We start from the raw sequence: 23912 nt of genomic DNA, 5'->3' as shown, positions 1-23912 counted from the left end.
CCCTGCACCTCGTTTTCACCCTCCATGGCCTCCTGCAGCTCTCTTCTGGCCATTTTTGGCTGGTTTTGGGGCCGTTTTTGGCTGGCAGAGTGCTGCAGGAGACCATGGAGGGTGAAAATGAGGTGCAGACTGTTTAATCACCAGAGGCACTATGGCCCGGCCCTTTGATATTTCCAGGCTGATCCCACAGGCAGGATTTAAGCACCAGGGGTTGGACTAGAAGACCTCCAAGGTCCATTCCAACCCTGGCATTCTGTTATTTGTTTCAGACACTAAAAATCGAGGCCAGATGTGCTTATTGATGCCTGGATTAGGGGAGGGGGATAAGAATGAATTGTATAATGTGATTGTTGTTGAAGGCTTCAGTCGAAAATACATTTAAGAGGAGTGAAATCCACTAACACTGAAAGATGGAATGAGTGAGATCTACATCTGAGTGAACATGAAATGTAAACTGTTACTGCTTCCATTTACCTTTCCCTTTTTTTAATCTCCCCCCCCCCCAATCTTTGGGAATGGGTGAGTTTTTCTCAACAAGGATGATTTCACTCTCTCTTTCTCACAATCCATTTATTTTATTTCCAGCCCTCCATGTATCTGATTCAACTGTAATAGGATGACCACATTTGACCTATAACAAAAGCTTTATTAAATTGTAAGCCTCAGCCTAGAATGAGGTTAAGACCCACCGTCAGAGAAGGCTTCTCCTAGAAAAATGGTTTCCTCTGTGAACCTTCTGGTTGCTTTAAGATACGTTGATCATGTCACACAGGGAGATGCTTCTGAAGTTCTCCTTGCCTTAAATTGCTTCTCAAGTATTAGATTTCTGAGGTGTCTGGTCTTCTTTCTGTAATAGATGCATTAGGAAATATTCACTGTTTCTTTCTATATATTACAGAAATACTAGGTACAGTATATACTCGCTTTTGCTTTTGTCTCCTGGTTCTTCTTTTACACAAAACCAGAGTTGGGTTCCTACCTATCCGGTCCAGTTCGGCCAAATAGGTAGTAACTCCGGTGGACACGGGACTGTACCAGTTCTATCCTCGATGGCGCTAATCTTGATTTTCTGTTCTGCACATGCGCAGAACAATCTTCATCAAAATGATGTAATTTTTATTCATTTTTTAATGTTGCATGTGCAGATCATTTTAAATGAAAATGTGCATGCGTGGGGAGCGCATTTTTTTTCTATTGAACTGGTAGTAATGGCAGCCGGAACCCACCCTGCAGAAAACATTGTGTACATGTATACATACATGTTGTGTATAAGGTAAATGAGTTGGAGGAACTAAAAGCTGAGGAAGTTGAGAGGGTGAAGTTCCAGAATTTGAAATCTTCCCAATTAATCAAAAATCAGAAATAAATTATTGGAATCAAAGAACAAGCTAAAAACACCACCCTTTATTATCATAATATTCATGGTTTCAGTTACTTCCCCCCCACAAAATAATAACCCTTTCTTCTTTCCTATTAAGCTTCAGCGTCATGACAAAGAGGCCGAAGATTCCCCCAGCAAATGGAGATCTGAGGAAGAAATGGCAATTGAAGCTGCAATCCTCAAGAAATATTTTCAGTGAATGAAGAGGTAACTACTTCTTATATAGAGAATTATACATTTACTTATCATATATTATAGGAATTATGTATTACAGTATATAACTTTTGTCAACTTTGTAGTGAACCTGGCTGAAGCCATCCTGTGCTGCCTCATAGTTGCCACGAAGCCTGAGAGGGGGAAGGGTGGAGATAGCCCAGGTTCCAGTCAAAACAAAATTCTTTCCAGTGGGAACCAAGGTCATTGAAACAGGTGACCATTGAAAGAGGAGAAGCACCTGCCTTCCATCTTCATTGGATAATGTGACCTGTGATACCTGGGGGGGTGGGGAGAGTTTGATTCTTCTAATTAGGTGAAAACCGTGGAACTGTCAGAGTTAGTTTTCACCAGCTGTGCCGATATGATGTATCCAATAAACATATCCTTTGAGGTATCTACCTGCCTTGGATGCATTACTCAGAACCCTGGCAATTGTATCTTCCCACATATAAGTTAAGTCCACTCACTCAGGGATCATTGAAAGTTACAAGTAGCGCTGAATGTGGGGACTTATAACCAAGCCACACCGTTCCAATGAGTTCCATAGTTCCAACCATTTCAATGTTCTTGCAATCACATGATTGCATGAATCTAGGACTCTGGTAGTTAGAATGCAGTATTGCAGGCTAATTCTTCACACAGCCAGGAGTTTGATCCTCACCGGCTCAAGGTTGACTCAGCCTTCCATCCTTCTGAGGTCAGTAATATGAGAACCCAGATTGTTGGGAGCAATATGCTGACTGTAAGCCATTTTAGAGTGGGCTGTAAAGCACTATGAAACCTATAAGTCTAAGTGGTATTGCTATTGCTTTGTGTCCAGTTTATGATTATGACACTTCAACGAATGTGATTTCCGACATTCCCTGCCAGTTTCCCAGAAGCAAAATCAATGGAGAAGCTGGCAGGAAGTCAGAAGTAACTATTTTTTTTCTTTTTTGTCTGTCTGCAATCCATACTGTCTGCCGGCAGCACCCACCTCCCCATTGACACTAAGGGAAGGGAGGTGTAAAGTATTCCACCCTACCCTCACATGCTCATCTGTACTCTATAGCAACCATGTTTAGCATCTCCTTACCATACTGGATTACCTACACACTCACCCACCAGCTTGTTTGCCTGGGACTTCTGCCTCTTCCCACTTAAGAACCCAAATGGGCCTCATGAGAGTGATTGGGATTGCTGTCACTAAGCAATTCAGTCATATGCATTTTACAATCACATTGCTCAGTGATGGAAATTCCAGTCTCAATTGCCATTGTAACATGAGCAGTGTCTATATGGTTTTATAGAAGGGAAGCCATGTTAGAGTATTGCAGGAAAAATGGACTATAAGAAACGTAATAAAAATTGTGTTTACAATGAGTGCATTATTAAATAATCCTTGTGGACAATATTGTAGTATTCTTGTTATAATTTCTAAAATTTGGGGAAATTATCTTTTGGTGGACAAATCAGTCAGTTTCATAACATTTATCATTTGGTCCCACTTCCAAATCACATTAAGAATTTGACTAAAGAAAATCCGTGTAAAATTCACCTCTCGTTTGTCCAGAATTTTCATTCATTGATATTCTTTGGAAATTTTCTTTTTTAAAATACTCTTTCTATTTCCCACTGCCATACACATTGCAAAACATAACTTTTTAAATGCATGCTTTATTTGTTGAGTTGACCTCAGCATTTGAGTAGCATTCAAGCATCTCTCCTTCATTCCTAAACATGAACAAGCACACAAGTTTCTGGGAGCTGAAGTCCCAGTTATTATTTAAATCTTTATTCATCTAACACCTGATGTTTATGTGACAACTAATCATTGTTTGACCTAGAAATATAAACAATTAGCTTCCAATTGTTTTAAAATCAGCCATTTTCCTCTCCTAGTTATGAGATTTAGATAAACATTTGAGGTGAAATGATATATGTACAATCACTAAGTAATATGTTCTTTAGGAATTACCTTCCATTACAGGATCAAATCTCTCTGTCAGGAATCACTGAGCTTCTTTGTAAATTTATAGTCGTGTCATATCAACAAGATATAATGAAGAATATGAGGAGCTGATGGGGATGCCTCTTCTATGAACAGTTTTCCCTTTGTAAAAATGCTTCCTAAACAAAAATGAGAAGGATTAAGGCCTTAAGTTTCCAGAAACCCCAGGGAACTACAAAGGCAAAGGTACATTGTGAAGACCTAGGGCAGGTGACAGAAAACACAGGAAGACATAGCAGGATGCATAATCCAAAGAAAACAGGATTCTAAAACAGAATTCTAAATTCTTGCCTTCATTGTGTGCATGTGTATGTGGGTTGTTGTTGTTTTTTTTGCTTCAATTAATATGGTTTGTCTCAAACTTGTCCCTCTGGGCAGTGAACAGCAGCTAAAATTATATAACCGGTGCAAAAAAAAAAAAAAAGGTCATAAAATACAACTGTCTTGATTTACGATCATGGTGGGCACTAGCTTCAATACAGTCATAAATCCAGAACTACTTGTAGTTTCACAGAAACTAGAGGACAAGCAGAGGTGGTATTCTACCGGTTCGGACCAGTTCACGCAAACCAGTAGCAGAAATCATGGGTGGTCTGCCCACCCACCCCGGCTCTATGGCATCCCATTTAGGCCCTTTTTTCGCCAAAAGCACATGTGCAAAAGGCTATGTGCATGGGCGAAGGGTGGCGTGTTCTCACATTTGCAAACTGATAGGAAAGGCGAGTGAATATCACCCCTGAGGAAAAGGCTTGAAAGGGTGTCCTTTCAAAGAGTGAAAAAGTGTGCTTAGGAAAAAAAAAACAGTTTCTTTTCAGTTTTATCTGCTGCCCTTCTTCCATCACCAATTTGCAGCATTCATGCAGTAAAGTTCTATAACGCTGAATCAGAACCAGTTATCTTCTCACATAACAATCAGCTTTCTGAACTCCACTCAGCTGCCCTGGATTAGCCAGCCAATTGTGCCAGTTGCTTAATGAGCTTTCACTGTGGACAATAGGATCACAACATGAGAAATCACATTCTAATTAAAGCATTTTTTTTTAAAGGAAAAATAACTGAATTGCAATTTTTCTTTTCTTCCATTAACACATTCAAGCATCAGCACTTCCTGAACCGTCCGGGTCAAGGAGGTCTTGAGGAACTGCAGATTGCTTTCTTTCCCATTAATATGAGCGATGGGGAAGGGAAGAAAATCATTTGAATATAATAAATAAGCACTTAATTTATCCTAACGGTGCCTTTGCAAACTTTGCACTATTGCCAAGAGTTATTCTAATTTTTATTCCGATGTGCTTTCAGAATAGCTGATAGGCAGGAGATCAGCCACATTTCATATTTATGCTGAAGGCAGTATTGGAAGAAGAATCCCTGTGGATTTGGGGGTGATAATCCAAGACAGTTGGACCATGTCAACTTCATCCCATCTCTTTCATAGACTTTAGGGCAGTCTCTCCCTATCTGGTATCCTCATCGATGGGCATCCAAGAGTCCCAAGATCATATACTTCCCAATCCTAATAAAGGAGAATATTTGTAGCACAGGTTGAAATGAAGGGTCTCTGAACTTGCTTGTTTTCTTGCAGACATTTCATGGCTCAAACTACGTAATGAACAATCGGAAGTGGTCTCTCCACATGTCATCCTTAAGTGAAGCGTGCAAACCAGGGCCTGCATTTCCTACGTCGGATAAGGAGAGCACATATTTCTCCTTTGGTCCTGGCCACTTTTTATAGAGGCACGATTGAGAGCATTTTAACAACCTGCACCCCCTGTTTGGTTTGGTGGCTGTAGTGCCTCAGATAGAAAGTCCATACAGGGAGGGGTAAGGACAGCTGAGAAGATTATAGGAAGCTTGCTTCCTGTTATTCGGGATACTACTTATAAGCGCTATGTGCTTAGAGCTCAAAGCATTGTTAGAGACCCCCTCTACAATTTCTGTTGCTCCCCTCTGGGAGGAGGTTTCAAAATATTTCTAGCAGAACTACCAAATTCTGTAACAGCTTTGTTCCCTATGCCATCTGTTTGGTGAACTTGCAAGATTCGTTTTTGTCACCATGTACATGTATACATCTGAACTAGACGCTGTTGTTTTTCTGTGTCAAATAATACGTGGGTATATGCACAATTTTGAGTTTATTTATGTTTATGTAGTATATATTGAAGGTGGTGATCTATGCACTGAATTTTCATTTTAATGTATGTCAATTAGTGTACATTCAAAGTGACAATACAGTTATTCTGCCTGTCTGCCTGCCTCTCTGTCTGTCTATCTATGGAACATCATCAGTTCTAGCAAGGGATGGGCTTTGCTCTCAGTTTATATTCTAGTGACTTGCCCTGTCAATCTTCCCTGTTGGTGGAAGTGGTCTTGGAGGTTCTTTGGTTGAGCTCTTTATTGTTAGCTTGTTTGGCAGTTCCTTGATTAGAGTATTGTTTCCTTCTTGATTGTTGATCTGATGTTAATCTTGAAGTTAATCTATGCTCATCTGAGTGTTGATTGCTGGTGGGGATGTAGTTTGGTCTTTTTGTTCCCCTTTTGGCTTGTTGATTGTCTCTTTTGCACAGTCTGTAGCTATTGTTTATGTCTACATGTCTATTGATGGCTACTTCGCCAGAGTGACAACGTAGTATTCATGGGTGCACTCTGTCAGTCTTCTTGTGTGTGAGCATTCTTGTTTGTCCTATGTAGTGATTGTTGCGGTCATTACCCTGTATGTTGTAGATGAATCCTTTTCTTCTTCTTCTGGGGCTGTTGTATCTCTCCAAACTCCTATTCCTGATCAAGGATGGCATTATTTCCCACCATTTTGAGATAAGAAACACATGGAAATTGTACAGTAAGTCCTGAAAACATGGTTTAAACCTGAGAAATCTTCTCTCAAACACAGGAAAAACTAGCCCTATTTTTCTTTGCTCTTTATTAGAATAGCTGATAGAGATATGATAACCAACTAATTAACTAAGAAAAATCAATTGAGGATTCCCCCCCCCCATCACAACCTCTGTCAAAAGAAGTTTGAATCAATTGGTCCAATGATTTGACAGTCTTTTGTAGACTTAGTGAAAATGCATGCAATGGATAATATTTCCAAAGAAAGAGATATTTTCTCAAATTCAGTTTTTGACATTTTCCCAGCTTTCCTTAGAATAGATGTGTGAGCATTATTCTTCATATACAATCACTTCCATCTATGATTGCTGTCATATGTTTTCAGTTTGGAAGAAAGAAACACAATGACAAATTCTTGGCACAGCATCAACAAAGGGTCTTTTTCTTCCTAAGTGCCATTCATCTCTGTGATCTGCTTGTGACTCCATTCTGGGACTGTTTGCATATAAACCTTGCACAAATATACATTTTGGTAATCGGAGGTGGATTTCAACACACTCCAAGTCTTAAGTGCTATTAATTATTTCACCCACTCAGCCAGCTGTAAGAACCATTAATTACCAAAGAGGAATTGACTCTCACGCATAAGATTTCTAATTTCTAAACATTGAAAAAATAAAGGAAGTCTTTGCTGTTAGAAGGAATATATTTTCTCCAAGTCACCTTCAGAAATCTCCTTACATCAAGAACATGTAAGCTCACCCCCACATGGACAACATCTGTCACTTAGAATGGCAGGGCCACAAAACATTCTCTTTCCATCAGCAGTTTGATGATTGACTCCCTTTTGTTTAAACAGATTTTCAAATTATTTAAAAGTCAATAAAGAGAGGGGGGGGGGATATTCCAAACCTAGCAAGTCTGCCTCACATTTTGGAGGCTGTTCCAAAGGATTTGCAGCAATAAGAAGGAGCAAATGGAAAGCAAGAGTTTATTTAATTAATTTATTTCCTTTGAACTGAATTTCAGTAAAAGTCAATATTAACAAAAAGGTTTATAGTCAAATACAAACTGGTTGTTGGCAATTGCTAATATGAACCTCTCTGGCAAGAAAAGTTAGTCCTCAACTTACAACCACAGTTCGGACTAGATTTTGTTGTTATTGTTAAGTGACTTGTGACAGATTTTATGGCCTTTGCTGCCACAGTTGTTAATAGCAATAGCACTTAGACTTATATATCGCTTTACAGTGCTTTATAGCCCTCTCTAAGCGGTTTTACAGAGTCAGCATATTGCCCCTAACAGCCTAGGTTCTCATTTTACTCACTTCAGAAGAAAGGGAGGCTGAGTCAACCTTGAGCCTAGTGAGATTTGAACTGCCAAATTGCAGGCAGCTGGCAGCCGGCAGAAATAGCCTGCAGTACCACATTTGAACCACTGCACCACCGTGGCTCATTTAAGCGAATTACCACAGTTAATGGTAATCGAGTTTTCCCACCCTCCATTGATTTTTCTTGTAGAATCTGGCTGGGAAAATCTCAAATGGTGATGACAAGTCACTGAAACCGTTATAAATATAGGTTGGTTGCCAAGTACCCCAGTTTTCTTCCCATGAGTGTACATATGCAGTAATGGTCATAAGTGTGAGGGTTGGTGTGGTAAGTCACACTTTTCAATGTTGTGGTAACTTTGAATGGTTGTAAGTTGAAAACTATCTGCAGCATAAATTGATGGAAGGGAAGGAGATTATGAGTAGAATCCATATTTCAAATATAAAAAGAAAGTAAGGAAGCAGGTAAGGAAGAAATTACTTCACTTGGCTCAAATTAGAGCTCCCCCAATGTTTATGGACCTGTTCCCTATAAAAATTTCTAGAGCATTAATAGCTGTAGTGCTTACATCTAAATACTAGTAAGACAAAGGAGATGGTGCTAGATTTCCAGAAGCACAAAGAGGAACCTGCTCCACTGTATATTGAGGGGGGGCTCTGTTTCCTCTTTTAAATTCTTGAGAGTGCTTATTAGTCAAGATCTTACCTGGAAAAACAGCACATCCCTGGTGATTGGCAAGGCCCAACAGAGACTTCATTTCCTTAGAGTGCTGCGAATAAATCAGGTGGAACAATGGCTGATGACCTCTTTCTATTGGTCCACCATAGAAAGTGTCCTCACATATTGCATTACAGTATAGTACACTGGTTTAACTGTTGCGGACAGGAAGGTACCACAGAAAATGATCAATTCGGCACAAGTAACCATTGGACATGACCATGTCTTGCTGCTTTAGCAGAGTAAGGAAGATTCTCAGAGATGATTCACATCCTGGTCAATGTCTCGTCACACTTCTACCATCGTGCAGAAGATATCAAACATAGCCAGCCAAACAAATAGGTTTAAGAATAGTTTCTATCCTTGGGCTGTCAGGCTATTAAACACAACCACAACCACTCCACACACACGGAAACGTATGACTAGTTTTTCTTTTTCTTTCTTTTTTTCCTCCCCAATTACTTGCATTGGGAATTTGGGATTATTCTTTATACTATTTATGTTGTTTGTAGTTGTTGTCATGGATTGCAACAGTGAGGCTAAAACCAATGTCATTGTATTTATTTTGTATAATGACAATAAAGGCTATACTATTAGTCACATTTCTGGATGAAATTCTGCATTCTTCTCACTCAGATGCAGAGAATATAGAATACATATTTACAGAGAATATAGTCTGTATAGAGAATATATATGTAGAGAATATGGAATTTATAGATAGACACTCCATTGCCTGAATGGTGACTTTTTAAACAGAAAATTCAACTTCTATCCATCAGATTTTATTTATGGCACTGCACAGATTATTTCAATATAGTATCCCCTTAATAAGTGTGGAATGCAAGATCATCTACAAGATTTGGCTTGTCTTTGGCTATTCTTGGGAATATATCTTTGGAAATTGAAAATATTTAGTGCATACATATAAACACTGCATGTTAGAAACAACTAGGGAGTTCTGCAGCAGATAGGATACATGCCAATCATGCTTCTTATTTCCCAATGTGAAGCTATTTGTCTTTGAACCTTCCTTTCTGGACTGCTTCAAGTTCACAGTATTTTCTGATCATGATTTGTTTTTAAATTCTTTGTCCCCCACTGCCTTCGCTGATTTCCCTTGCTCTCTCCCTCATATTTTTCCAGGTACAATTGTAACCTAGATTTACATTATGACAATATGCATGGAGTTATTTTATATTCTTTTCTTAATCATCATCACCGAAATAAATATTGTCTTTTTCATCGTGAGCACACGCCTGGTTGATATATCTATTGAATACAATTCCATTATCTTGTTCTTAATCAATCACTCTCACATATAATTTAAAAGGTGTGAGTCATCAGTATATAAGTAATCTGAATAAATATTAGAAATATTCAGAAAACTAGGATGGAGGAGAGCTATGCTTAAATAAATGAAAAACAATTGCAAAGAGAGGCAATTGCACCAAGGATTTTATACCACATTTTATAATGATTGTCATACATTTAAACTCTTTTTACTGAATGTTTGTGACCCAGTACGTCTTCTACAAGATTTCCATAAGCAGTGGAAACTTTGTATCTGGTCAATTAGCAACACTAAGATTTATATACCTCTTTAGTGCTTTACAGCTCTCTCCAAGTGGTTTACAGAGTCAACATATTGCCCCCAACAAGCTGTGTCCTCATTTTACCAACCTCAGAAGGATGGAAGGCTGAGTCAATCTTGAGCCGGTCAGAATTGAACTCCTGGCAGTGAACAGTGAATTAGCCTACAATACTGCATTCTAACCACTGCGCCACCACGGCTCCAGATATTCTTTATAGATATAAGATATCTAAGGAGTTCTCTTTTTAGCTGCTTACCAAGTCCACCCACTTGCTCCACCAGAATAGGCCTACTTTAGATCCTGCCTGCTAAAGAATTTTGGGTGGAAGAGGTCCAAGATCAGAGTCTTTTCTGCTGTAGCCACCACCTATCTCCTCACTGGAAGTAAGGTCCACTCCAACACTCCTGGCCTTCTAGAACAGTCTGAAAACTGTGAGGTGGCTTGAGAGCCTGCTAGAGCCACGCCATGTTGGGGATGGCTCTTGGAGCAGAGAATCTCTTCCCCCATGGCAGCCCCCCCCTTTTAGCTTTATATTTAATTTCCCTAATTTTAATTGCTTTGCATTACCTTTATTCTTTATTATATTTTAGCTGCCTAGAATCGTCATATCAGTGAGATGGGTGGGCATTAAAAATACTAAATAAATAAATTTAGTAAATAAAAAGTAACATGAACATAAAGTTAAGCAAGTTATGGTGCTAGTCTGGATCTCCAAAATTATAATTATATTTGTCATGATAATTGCTGCTCTGTGAGGTGAGTAGGGCTGAGAGGGAAGGACTGAGCCAAGTTATTATACTGTCACATTGGCATGACACATCTGGATGACATGCATACTATTCCGGCAACATTTATAAATAGACAATGCCCAAAGATTTAATTGTAATTTTCAGCTCTGCATATTGCATTTCCTCTATTACAATCAAAAATTATATCTTGGAAAATGCTGATGAATACTGATTGCTTAATCATATAATTTTTGCCTTATTTACATATGGGACAAAATCTTATTGTATTTAACAAAATATCTGATTTTACATTCAATCTTTTTCAGGGGCAACACAATCTTTTCAATTAGTTCTGAAGCGGGAGAAGTGGAGAAGAGCCTCTTTTGTTCCCGGCTAACCTGGAATGGAAATGATGGAGGATGACAACATATTCATTTAGAGATACTGGATGAAACAAAGAATGTTTTATCCGTCAGAGTCTCACTTAGGTTAAGATGCTTCTTAGCTTTGGTTTCATTAAAGTTATTGGAATTTGGGGTGTGTATGGGTGTGAATAAATATTTCTGAGTTGTAACATCTCAAAACGAAAGTAAACACTAAAATTCTCGATAATAAATATATTGTGAAGAAAAAAAATATTTTATTGATGTTACCAGGGGTGGGCTGCTGAGGATTCGCAGGGGTTTGGGAGACCCTCTAGTTTAGTTTAGTTTAGTTTATTGATCTTGTATGCCGCCCACTCCCGAAGGACTCCGGGCGGCTTACAATAAACAAGGGAAGGGGATAAATAAACAAGACAACACCTTAAAGTACGCAACATTCACAGTTACCGTGGGGCTGGATATTTCACAAGCCCCCCGACCTGCTGGAGCAGCCAGGACTTGGTGGCTTTGCGGAAGGCTGGGAGGGTAGTAAGGGTCCGGATCTCCACGGGGAGGTCGTTCCAAAGGGATGGAGCTGCAACAGAGAAGGCTCTCCCCCGGGGAGTCACCAGCTGACATTGGCTGGCAGATGGAATCCGGAGGAGACCTAACCTGTGAGATCTAATCAGTCTATGGGAGGTAATCGGCAGGAGGCGGTCTCTCAGGTACCCAGGTCTGATGCCATGTAGGGCTTTATAGGTGACGACCAGCACCTTGAAGCGGGTCCGGAGACTAATGGGTAGCCAGTGCAGCTCGCGGAGGATAGGTGTGATGTGGGTGTATCTGGGTGCACCCACAATCACTCGCGCAGCCGCATTCTGGACTAACTGAAGTCTTCGAACACTCTTCAAGGGCAGCCCCATGTAGAGCGTGTTACAGTAATAACTAAGATTAGTTAGCTAAGATTCTGTGCAGTTCAGATAACCCCCAAATCCAACTCCTGGCTGGCCCTGCCCATGTTGCCCCTCCCAGGAGTCTCCACACAGCCCGTTTTGGATACAGGTAAGTGCAGGGCACATGCGGAGGCTCAGGGAGAGTGAAAAACAGGCCTACTGGAAGTTCGGGAAGGCTGGAAACAGGCCAGTTTCTGGCCTCCAGAAGGCCTGCAGAGCCTGGGGAGGCCATTTATGCCCTCCTGGAGGCTCTAGGAAAGCCTCTGGAGCCTGATATCAGCCCCCTGTGGTGCAGGAGGCTGACTAGGCCACGCCCATCATGGCCATGCCCACCCAGCAACTGGGCAGAGAACCCATTGCTGATATTTTTGAAGCCCACTCCTGGGATGGGGGGGGTTGATTAGTTTGTTCTTTAACAATGTAAATAGTATCTTTTTATACTTGCATTTGTAATGGCGCCTGAAAATTTCTACCACCAACTCCAGAAAACTTTACTGGATTGCTAGAAACATCTCTTCCTTACCTCTATTTTAAAAGGAAAATGATTCAGTTCTAAGGGAAGGAATTATGAGACCATTAGTGACATAGACACCATACTGAGACCTTTTGACTTTGCTGATTTTTTTAAAAAATTCCAGTCTAAAGTTGATTCATTTTCTTTTCATGTAAATCAGTGGTGGGATTCAAAAAAAAATTACTATTGGTTCTGTGGCATGGCTTGGTGGGCGTGGTGTGGCTTGGTGGGCATGGCAGGGGAAGGATATGTAAAATCTCCATTCCCATCCCACTCCAGAGGAAGGTTACAGCAAAATTTCCATTTCTTCCCAATCAGCTGGGACTCAGGAGGAAGAGAATAGATGGGGGTGAGGCCAGTCAGAGATGGTATTTATTGGTTCTCCAAACCACTCAACATTTCCACTACCAGTTCTCCAGAACTGGTCAGAACCTGCTGAATACCACCTCTGATGTAAATGATACAAATCTCCCTTCCTGTGTGACAAAAGTAACATGCCACAACACAGAATGCTGATTCAGCGAGTCACACAACCACATCAAGATGCATTTCCTGGTTTAATATACTAAGGTCTGTGCATCAATTGTTAAAAAAAGGAGAAATAATTCAAAAGTAAAGCAATTTCTATAATATTTGGAACTGAAATTAATGGAGAACTTCATCCCATTTCAGAAATGATAATTCAGAATTCTAACATCCCGGAGAAAACCCAGAAAACAAACAAAAATGTATGAAAATAAAACAGTGCTAAAGGAGGAAAGCAATGATACTGACCAAGGTTGGGAAACAGTTTTACAACATAGCAATTAAAAAAAAAACTACTGTAACAGAAGCACTGCATTCAAGTACTACTTTTGCTTGAAAATCAAAATGAGAGAATATCTGTGCAGGTCTAATGGCATTAAAAAGGTATCATCAGGTAATCATATACAAGGATTGACTTATGGATATACAGATTCTTGCCATATTAAACAAACAGAAAAGCAATATACTTGAGGTCAAAGATGAGCCACTCTACAACATCACAGCTGGCATTTTCCAACTGTGATTGCAAACTTTGTTGATTTGCTTTCCATCCTTCTAATTGAAATAAACAAAGAAAAGGAGAATTCTGATGAAGTCTGCATCTTTTTTTAAAAAAAAGTTGAAGATGCAGCAAAAGCATTATAGGAGAAGCATAAACTTTCAGAAACTGAAATCTTTATAAGCCATGGATAGAGAGAAAGATAGAGATGATGATGACAATAGTGATAGAGATAGATAGATAGATAGATAGATAGATAGATAGATAGATAGATAGATAGATAGATAGATAGATAGATAGGAAGATGGAAAGATAGATGATAGACAGACAGACAGATGTAGATAGATGATATTAGATAGTCAAATGATAAACAGATTGTGGAATATGGACAGATTTCCATCAAAATGTTAAATAAAACATAACAGAATAACAGAGTTAAAAGGAACATTGGAGGTCTTCTAGTCCAACCCCTCCTCAGGCAGGAAATCCTATTGTGATTCAAATTTTTTTCCATATGTCCATATGATGTTATGATTTGTATATAAAAGGAATGGAATTTGCATCATGACACCACAATCCCCCACTGCCAAAATTGGCTTTCCTATGGATGGAGGGAGGGAAGGAAGAGGAAGGAAGGAAGGTTGGAAGGAAGGAAAGAAAGAAAGAGAAGGAAGGAAGGAAGGAAGGAAGGAAGGAAGGAAAAAAAGAAAGGGAAGGAAGGAAGGAAGGAAGGAAGGAAGGAAGGAAGGAAGGAAGGAAGGAAGGAAGATGATAGCTTGATGAGAGATAGAGAGAGAGAGATGATAGATGATAGAATCTGTGGGAAAATCTAAGCTTTCTGGAAGGATTTTCAAAAGTTGATCACTTCAGTTTTCTGATCTTCTCTGGTTTCAGTGGCTTTATATTAAATATGGAAAACCCTGGGCAGAATATCTCAAAATGTATCATAGGGATCTCTGGAAGAACAAAACTGTCTGATTCTCTCAAGTAAGAGAGAGAATCAGCCTGTCTAGAGACCTCTCCTATCCTCCTAGCCTCACAAGCTGGTAGATAAAGGGAAAGAGAGAGAGATGAATCTGCAGGAAACAGAAACCTTCTGAAATGAGGTGTCAGGCCTGGAAGCCATCTTTTGCATTGGACCTTCCAGCCTGCCATATTTAATGCTGTGGGAAAATGGGAGGGGCCATTATATGGAGTACAGGAGCTATATAGTCATAATAACATTCCTTTCTCAGGGAGTTAAGGACGTCTTGCCCTGCACCTGGAAGGATGTGACTAGGAGGCATCTCCAGTTGGGATGGTGTCTGATTGGGCCGTGTGATGGACATGTGGGTGGGGAAAATAAAAAATGGGGAAAAAAATCTCTAATAAAATGGAACTTTGAGGAACTTCAAGCCTCAAAGTCTTCTTTCATTGGGTGATGTTACTTAGGTAATCCTGACATTAGGGTTTTGTTCCCTTGAATAATCAGACTTTTTATTATTGTTAAAATAGAATTTGTTTACTTATTTTTTTTAAAAAAGAAAATGTTATATAGGGAATATTAAAATGTCTTCAAATGTGCACAAACATGAAATTGGTTCTATGAAAGTGGATCCTTCCTTGTCCTCTTCCATCCATGCAAGATGCCTTCAGCTGCTCCTAGCCACTTACAATTACCGAAAGTATCCCCAATCCTTAAAGGAAGCTTTTCAGCAGGGACACTCGCTTCCTCTAAAAGCATCCCAAAAGCAGCACAAAGAAAAGCAGCAATAAGGAATGATCACAATAAAATGACATTTATCTATACAATAATGAAAAAGGTCTTGTCAATATAGAAAAGTGCAAACCAATATTTCAGACTTCTGTTGGGTAGAATTTTGCTCTTGGGACAGGGGTGTCAAACTTGATTTTATTGAGGGCTGCATCAGGGTTGTGTTTGACCTTGGGGGGGGGGCAGGGTGTGTGGCCAGGGTGGATGTGGCTAGCATGAAGTCACTTGTGCCAGGGGAAGCCTGTGGTGGCCCGAGAACTCTGCCAGAGAAAACGGGCTCCAGAGCCCAATTTCAGCTGTGACGGCCTCCTGCAACCCTCTGCCAGCAAAAATGCAGCTCCCAGGGGGGGGGGGGCACACAGCCCTCATGAGCTCCATTTTCAGTTGGGATGTCTTCCTGCAATGTTCTGCCAGGAAAAATGGAACTGGGGGGGGGGGAGGGAATGAGGGACGGATGGATGGCCCCTGTGAGCTCCATTTTTGCTGGCAGAGGCACTGTGGGCTGGTCCTTCTCTATTTCCAAGGCAGTCCCACAGGCCAGATCTAAGCATCCCGTGGGCCAGATCTGGCCCCCAGGCCTTGAGTTTGACACCCCTGTCCTAGCTTAATGTTTGCCCTCACAAAGTCAGCTGTGTGACCTTGGACCAGTCATTCCTTCTCAGTCCTAGAAAAAAAGGCAATGGCAAGCCATCTGTGAAATCTTGCCAGGAGATCTGCTAAAATGTGTCCAGGCAGCCACCAGGAGCTAAACATTGATTGAAAACCACATTCATCCAGCCCCCTCCCCCCCCCAACATGGCCATGGTTAGCCATTTTTGTGTGCGAACATAAGAATGAGTTAAATTTTAAATTGAATCAAAATGCGACAGAGAAAATTGAAAGTATCCAAAGACAAAAACAAGAGATGGGCAAATAAGAAACTAGTGATCTGAAATCTAGGACTATAAAGCAATCTGGATAAAGAAGAAACTCCATGTGCATTGTGGGTTTTGTTTAACTTCTTTAATCAAATGTCTTTTTTTCTGAGATGAAAGCATTCTGCCTGGAAAGACACAGCTTCTTTAAAGTCTCATTTGCCTTAAAGATAATCCATAAACAAAAGAGAGTAGACCAATAACCCAAAACATCCTCACAAATTAGACCAAAGTCTCCTTTTTCACCAAGATCCGCCTGGGATTGGAGGAAAGGATAATTAGGAATAGGAGCACCAATATCTTTAGAAGATCCATCTGCTAAAGAAGCAGCATGAATAAGTGGCAGCAACACAGCATTTTGGCTAAGTAGAAGTTTATATTAAGCAGGTTTCTTTTTATCCTGCAATAATAGAATAATGATGCCTTATATCTGGTATCAAAGTGATATTTGGCAGGAGAACAAAAATTAAATCTCTGCTTGGTTTTCAAAATAGAATTAATTAAGTACAGCTAGTTAATTAATTCCCCAATTCCATCATACCAAAAGATGAGGCGGCGAGCCTTCAAGAGTAGCCAACAAGACTATGGCAAAAATTGTTCCTTGAGGTACAATTAGTTGACTATTTAGTGCTCCCCAAAGCCACCTTGATGAGAAGAAACCTAAAAAAAAGAAAGATGAGTTTCCAAACATCTCTCCTATGGGGAAGAATAGAAAGAAGAAGAAGAAAAGAGAAGAATGTCTCAGGGCCTAACTGTTATTATTATGTCTATTTATAGCAGGAGCATTCACAAACATAGCCTCATCACTTTCCTGCCTCCAATGTAGCTGGTTGAGCAGCCTCAATAGCTGGGGAACAATGCAATGGGATAATGTAAGCTGAAAACCTTATTCTGTGGACCAAAATCAAGCTCAGTGTCAAGTTGCAAGATCCAGTCACAGCTGGTCACCAGTGTTGTGTATTCAGATACTTTGAAAAGGGCCAGCAACCACTCTGCTGAGCCCTAATTGGCCTAGAGGCATTAGAGGCTGTTGCTAGCCTCCAAGAAGCAGCTAGTCTCCCTGATTGGTCAAAGGTACTGCAGCAGCCGTTGCTGTGCTGTACCTGGCTCTGATTGGTTGTTGAAGTTGTTACATTTCTTATAAATACTGGGGCGCGAGTTGTTCGTGTTGGAATCACTGTCACCTTACTCATATGTTAATAAAGACCATCTTACTGGCTATACCATGGCTCCTGTGATCCCTTCAAACCCATCTACAACAACCAGGACCAAAGGTTTATTCTTCCAAGCTTTCCAACTGATGCTGGATGGCATGATTAGAGAACTTGAATTCTCTCTCCGGAATATAGAACAAACAGAAAGCTTGGAAAAATAAACCTTTGGTCCCAGTAACCGACTCAGACTGGATCTTGCAACATTATCCTAGGACACCTTCATTCGTCAGTGCCATGTAGACATGCAGAAGTTTTGCATCTAATTAAAACATCTTCCCTTAATCTATAATCATATAAAAAGAGCAGAAGCATTAAATAATGGGGTAGGAGGTGGCTGAACATTTGTAGAGTTGATCCTTTTTTGTGTACTAGCTAGATAACCGTACTTCACGACGAAACTATATAATCGGGCTATGCAGGAGAAATTGAGTTCACAATCCGTTGGCTCAGTGGTGGTCTGTGATTGAAACACATAAGGGAATATTGCTCCTGCCGCCTTGAGTCCAGAAGTAGTTCTATAGGTGGAAGGCATAGACATTTTGGTGAGGTACTGACGTTTAGTACTGTGAAGAGCCCCAGACCGCTCCTGAGTGAAGGAGTGGAATGTCTGCCAATTTGAACTGAATGTGAGGCAACTGGCAGTTGGAAGATTTCTTTTCAGGTGGGGAGGGGGAGTAGAATTCCTTAGCATCAGAGCATGTCAATTACTGAATAAGAAATACTAACAATCTGATGGTCATTTTGAAAAATCCTTTCTTAGGGAGCACCGAGAAGCCAAGAGGAACATACATGCCAAATTTCAAGTTGTAGTTTTTACGATTCTGGAGATTTCATGATGAGGGATTTGCCTTTTATATAGATATATAGATAATGGCAATAATGAATGAACCAGGATGCGGAATCTTCAGTTGGAGACCCACCATGGGCGAGGAGGAAGAGAGCTATTGGCTGGTGGGACTGGAATTTTTGGAGAGCAGATCAGATCTCAGCAAAGACAATAGTTCTAAGATCCAAGTAGCTCAGAAAAATATTTTTTTCTGCTTTCCCTCTCTCCTTTCTAGGTTCAAAATGAGCCTGGAAATGAAAGGACAGAAAAAGCTTCATGGGGGATAGAAGGAGGGAGTGATAAAGAAAGACATTATAGAAAGCTCATTCTGAACCAGCTATCTATTAAGCTAAGGCCACTATATTTTAAACATCATGGATAAATTAAAAAAAGAACTTTCTGAGCATGGCTTCCTCTGTCAGGATGGGTACATTGTTTAAAGGATCATTAAGCATGTCAACATTTGGCAGCAGACTCAAACACCAAACAATGCTAATATGCTAATGCATATGAATAGATGCAGAACATTTAAATTTTATTTAAATTTCACAAGAGACAAAAGGGAAAAGAAAAGACAGAAATTACAGGACGATGTCTAGAATGTTAAAAACATATTAATACCTCTCTTTTTTAGCATCTAACAGCCTTCCCAACCAACTGTTGGGTCCTTGAAGGATGTCAACAAGGAGAATAGGAAAGCAGACAATCTTGCTTACTTTTCACTCTTATGTTTTGGGGGGAGTAATTTTAAAGATTTTAAAATCCTAGAGTTTTTCAAAGGATAGCAAGGTGGACATTCCTCCCTCCCTCCCTCCCTCTCTCTTTCTCTCTTGATCTTGCTCTCTCTCTCTCTCTCTCTCTCTCTCTCTCTCTCTTGCTTTTGCTCTCTCTCTTGCTCTCTCTCTCTCTTGTTCTCTCTCTCACTGTCTCACTCTTTCTCTCTCTCTTGCTCTCTCTCTCTCTTTCTCTCTTTCTCTCTCATGCTCTCTCTCTCTCTCTCTCTCTCTCTCTCTCTCTCTCTCTCTCTCTCTCTCTCTCTCTCTTTCTCTCTCCTTCATTTTATGGAATTAATATTCTGTAGGAAGAAGTTAGTTAGAGATAAGTTTGATGAATTGTTTGATTAAGAATTTTAGATTTTTGTTATGGAAATTATTTACTTGTTAAGACATATCCCACTTTTTATTTAGGAAATCAAAGCAGCTTACATAGCATGCTTTACTCCAGGTTTTTCCCATAATAATAATGTGAGGTAGTGAAAGGGATGAGAGAGAATGATCAACTATTGTCACACACAAAGAGCTTCTATGGCTAGAAGCTGGTCCTTCCCAGTGTCAATCCAACACCTCAGCCACTGTGACAATAACTTTGACATCATGTTCACTGCTTCTTGCTTTGTGTAATTGAAAGTACTTAGTGCCTCCTATTTTATGATTAGCAGCTTGAAAATACTGAAAGCAGATCTATGAGTGCCTGTATAAGTCAACATGCCAAAGCATTTTAGAATTAGATGTATGCTGGAGGACTAAGTGAGATACAATGATGCCATAATCTTCACATTTCTCATGTATACCCAATTTTATGTGCATGTCTTTTATGTATTTTGGTTAAATATTTGAGATGCAACTACCACACAACATTCTAAAACATGCAGATGTTGGCAAATATAAATATTCTGTTCTATTCTATTCTATTCTATTCTATTCTATTCTATTCTAATTGTATTACACTATATTTATTATATTGTTATATTACATTGCATTAGCACTAGCACTAGCAATAGCAGTTAGACTTATATACCGCTTCATATGGCTTTCAGCCCTCTATAAGCGGTTTACAGAGTCAGCATATCGCCCACACAGTCTGGGTCCTCATTTCACCCACCTCGGAAGGATGGAAGGCTGAGTCAACCTTGAACCGGTGAGATTTGAACCGCTGAACTGCAGAACAGTCAGCTGAAGTGGCCTGCAGTACTGCACCCTAACCACTGCGCCACCTCGGCTTGCATTGAGTGATATTGTATTATATTGTTAACTCTTCATTTATAAGAACTTCTCCAACTGAAACAATGTGGTGTACAGCATTAAAACAAACAATAAATCAAAAAAAGAAAAAGAAACCATATAAAGGTAAACAAATCCCAAATATAAAATGGAATAAAATGGAAAATATAAAGTGGTGATCAAGCCCATTCCCAAACAACCCCAGGGGGATTTTTTTAAATTAAATGATATTGTATATTTAATATAATACTATGGCAATATTGCATTTATTTGGGAAGTATTCAAAACAGGTAAATTCTCATTAAAAATCATATTTCTTTAATCCATTCCTACTTCCGAGTACTCATCGTTCAGATCTGCCTTTTCAGTTTTTGTGTTTACCTCTTTATAACGCATTGGCATATAAGCTCAAATTTTCTAGAAATCTCAATATGCTGATCATATCTTTGCTTGACACTAAATTCTGTGCACCAGAGCCTTCCTGCAGCAAAAAGAGATTTCTAAAAACACACAAAACCATTCATCACTGATAGAAATGTCTCTCTCTATTACCCAGAATGTTCATTTCAATGACATTGAGAGAATTATTAATGGGGACTTTCTGCTTCCTTTGGAAGGCCAACTTTAATTGTGGTCCTGAGGTTATATTGCTCTCCTCCCCCCACCTCTTTCTTGCCCATCCCAACATAGGTAACTGCTGGGCAGAATGAAACTTATTTGTCTATTTTCTCAGTGATATGTCATGCATGTACATGGGTAATTCCCATTATAACTCATTCCTCTGGAGAACAAATCTGTTGTGTGCTTTTTCTGTAGACGTTACTTCACTCGGATGTCTTACTTTCAGAAAAAGTCAGCTCTCTTATTCTTCCAAGATTCAAAAACAAAGTGGCCTTTTCATTAGTATCAACAGTCTGAAGAAAGTTAGCACCCATCCTTCTCCTAGAAAAAATGAAATATCCTGGGAAATATTGAAAAGGCAGAGTGTTATATTTCCCTAGATGAGAAGTGTAGAAACATGTTTTTTTAGGCAGGAAGCAGAATCACTCTTAATAGCCCCCGCCTTCCCCAATAGCCCACAGCAGATGTCCTTAAACGATAGAGATAGCAAGTTCTATTCAGAGGGAAATGCCCTCACCCAAGATTCAACAGAGGAAGGATTATCCCTCTACCCATCTCACCACATGGCACCTGGGAAATTACATCAGCCAGCAATGTCTCAAGCAAGCCTGGGACACCACCAGCCTACAAAGTTAGCTAAGACCCCCGCCCCCTGGGAGTCTGACAACCAATCAGAATACATTTCTTACACAGGAATAGGAAACTCTTAAGGTGGGGCCCAACAGAGGGCATAAAACCCAGGGACTTTTTCTTCTTCAACATCTTCAGGGCATATGACCCCCCTTTTCCCCAGGACCTCAAACCATGTGGTCCTGTCCATTATTCTTTCCAAGCAACTTCCATGAATCCAGTGACATTTTTCCCCTCTTGGAACTGAACCCAGAAGGACATTTCTTCCAACAAGTCCATGCAGTGACCATAATTAAATATTTCCAACAAAGGTCTTTTGAGTAGGGCACATGCTCTGGCTTAGAAGTCATAGCTAGACAGTTTAAGGATATACTGATTCCATCAAGGCTCTGCTTTAATGCAGCCTTCAACAGCTTCAGGTGTATGAGCTTAACAGTTTCATCAGCCTTGCTCTGTGCTAAGAATCTAAGCAACAGCGTACAGGCTGAGAAAGGCACAGCTAAAGCTTTAGCATTAGCAATGCTCAATTGATGTAGTGGCTTTGCTGGTGAGGGCTTCATCAAGGCACACTCATTTCTCCAGCATAAGAAAAAGGTGGATGAGATTATCCAGCATACCTTCTAAAATGCAAAAGAGTTGTGGACCAGTGACATGGATGAGACTCAGGCCAAACATTTCTACCACTCAGTCACTCAGAAAAACAAGCCTGTGACTTCCGGGGAGTGGCCTGTCGCCGGTCGGCAGCTTAACAGAGCTGCCCCCAGAATTCAGGATCGTTATCTACTCAATATCAAGAAGATAACTCTTTTTTCAGACAAGAAAAAAGCAGTGAGGAATCTCAGCTGGTAAGAATCTTCTTTGAAGTTCACAGTTTGTTTCTTTGTGAGCTGTGGACGGAGGGGGAGGTTCAACCCAAAGCTGAGTCATTCAACTCCGACCTGAACTTCGCAGCTGTTATTCACAGCACGAGACAGGACCCCCTCCCCCTCAGGACAATCTTTAGAAAAGAGACTATTAAAAATCAATACGAGCAAAGACCAACTTGTGAACTTTAAAACCTTTTTCTATCTGAAATACCAGCTTCAATGTTATAAAAACCTCTTTTGCTTAATTGTCTTCAAAATGGCGTTTACAGCTTCTGCATCTGTTATCTCCGGCTTCCTGCTACAGAAGTAAAGAAATAATCTCTTATAATTTAATTAGAGCTACTCCCTTAAAGCTTTCAAGACTCTTAGTTGATTCAGACACATTCCAAACATTCTAAACGGACTTTCTCTTTTGAAATCCTCCGTAAAACCCCTTGGGGAAAAAAAAAAGAAAAAAAAATAAGAAGGGAAAAAAGGGGGGGGAGGAATTTCTTTTTCTCCACATAGCACAGTGGATTAGTAATTTAGAATAAATAATTAAAACCAAAATATAATGGCATCCAAATCAACCTCTGTTAAATTACCTCCGAAAACGTCTCCCATACCTGGCACAAAGTTGCAGCCCCCACCATCTATGCCCCCTAGTGGAGATGTACTAACAAAAGAATTTTTTCTGGAAATGTTCAAAGAATCCAGAGAACAGAACTTAGAAATGTTTAAAGAATTCAGAGAACAGAATCTAGAAATGATTAAAGATTTCAAAGATGAAATAAGGAATGAGATGGAAGTTCTATATGACAAATTCGATACCAGGGTCACTAAAATGAATGATAATATGATGGGAATTGTAAATGTGATAACAGAATATATTTCTGGAATGGAAGATAATTTAGAAACTCTCAATGAAGCTAAAACTAACCTGATATCCAAAACTGAAGTGGTGGAACAAAAAATTGATAATGCTGAAAAACAAATTATTATGATACAGTATAAGCAGATGGAGCTTGCATTAAGAGTGAGGGGGCTGCGTGAAGAAAAGCAGGAGAACTTAAAGCAAATGTTTTCTGAAGCTTTTGACCGTCTGGTGGGAAAACCGGGATCCAATTTTGATTGGCAGATTGACAGGATTTTTCGTGTTAACTCATGGGCGGCAAAACAAAGGCAACTTCCCCGAGACGTGGTAATATACTTTGCTACAAGAGAATCTAGAAATATGATACTACAAGAGTCCTACAATACTAAGCTTCAAATTGGTGGACAGGACCTGATTGTTCTGAAAGAAATACCGCCTCAGATGCTAAGAGCCAGAAGAGATTATGCTTTTCTGGTGGAAGAGCTCAGAAGGCGCCAGATACAGTACAGATGGGATGCCCCATTCGGTATTATAGTTACAATGGACAAACAAAGATATCGTCTCAGCTCTGTATGGAAAGCTCGTGATTTCTATCATA

The 23912-nt window shown here is 39.9% G+C and overlaps 1 protein-coding gene across 1 annotated transcript in view; it reads left to right on the top strand.

Moving 5' to 3' along the window:
- The window catches only part of FHIT (fragile histidine triad diadenosine triphosphatase), a 990173-nt gene extending 978761 nt beyond the window's left edge, over nucleotides 1-11412 (top strand). The window contains exons 6-7 of the mRNA XM_087707805.1: nucleotides 1479-1588; nucleotides 11111-11412. Coding sequence (XP_087563931.1) covers nucleotides 1479-1580 — 102 coding nt within the window. The 3' untranslated portion in view covers nucleotides 1581-1588; nucleotides 11111-11412. The remainder of the gene's footprint in view (nucleotides 1-1478; nucleotides 1589-11110) is intronic.
- The last annotated feature ends 12500 nt before the right edge of the window (nucleotides 11413-23912 follow it).

The sequence above is a fragment of the Thamnophis sirtalis genome, unplaced genomic scaffold (genome assembly GCF_051295495.1).
Source record: "Thamnophis sirtalis isolate CommonGarterSnake01/CBP01778 unplaced genomic scaffold, rThaSir2_p1.2 scaffold_3, whole genome shotgun sequence".
Taxonomy (NCBI): domain Eukaryota; kingdom Metazoa; phylum Chordata; class Lepidosauria; order Squamata; family Natricidae; genus Thamnophis; species Thamnophis sirtalis.
The sequence above is the reverse complement of the archived record's forward strand: the minus strand, read 5'-3'. Positions and strand labels throughout refer to the sequence as shown.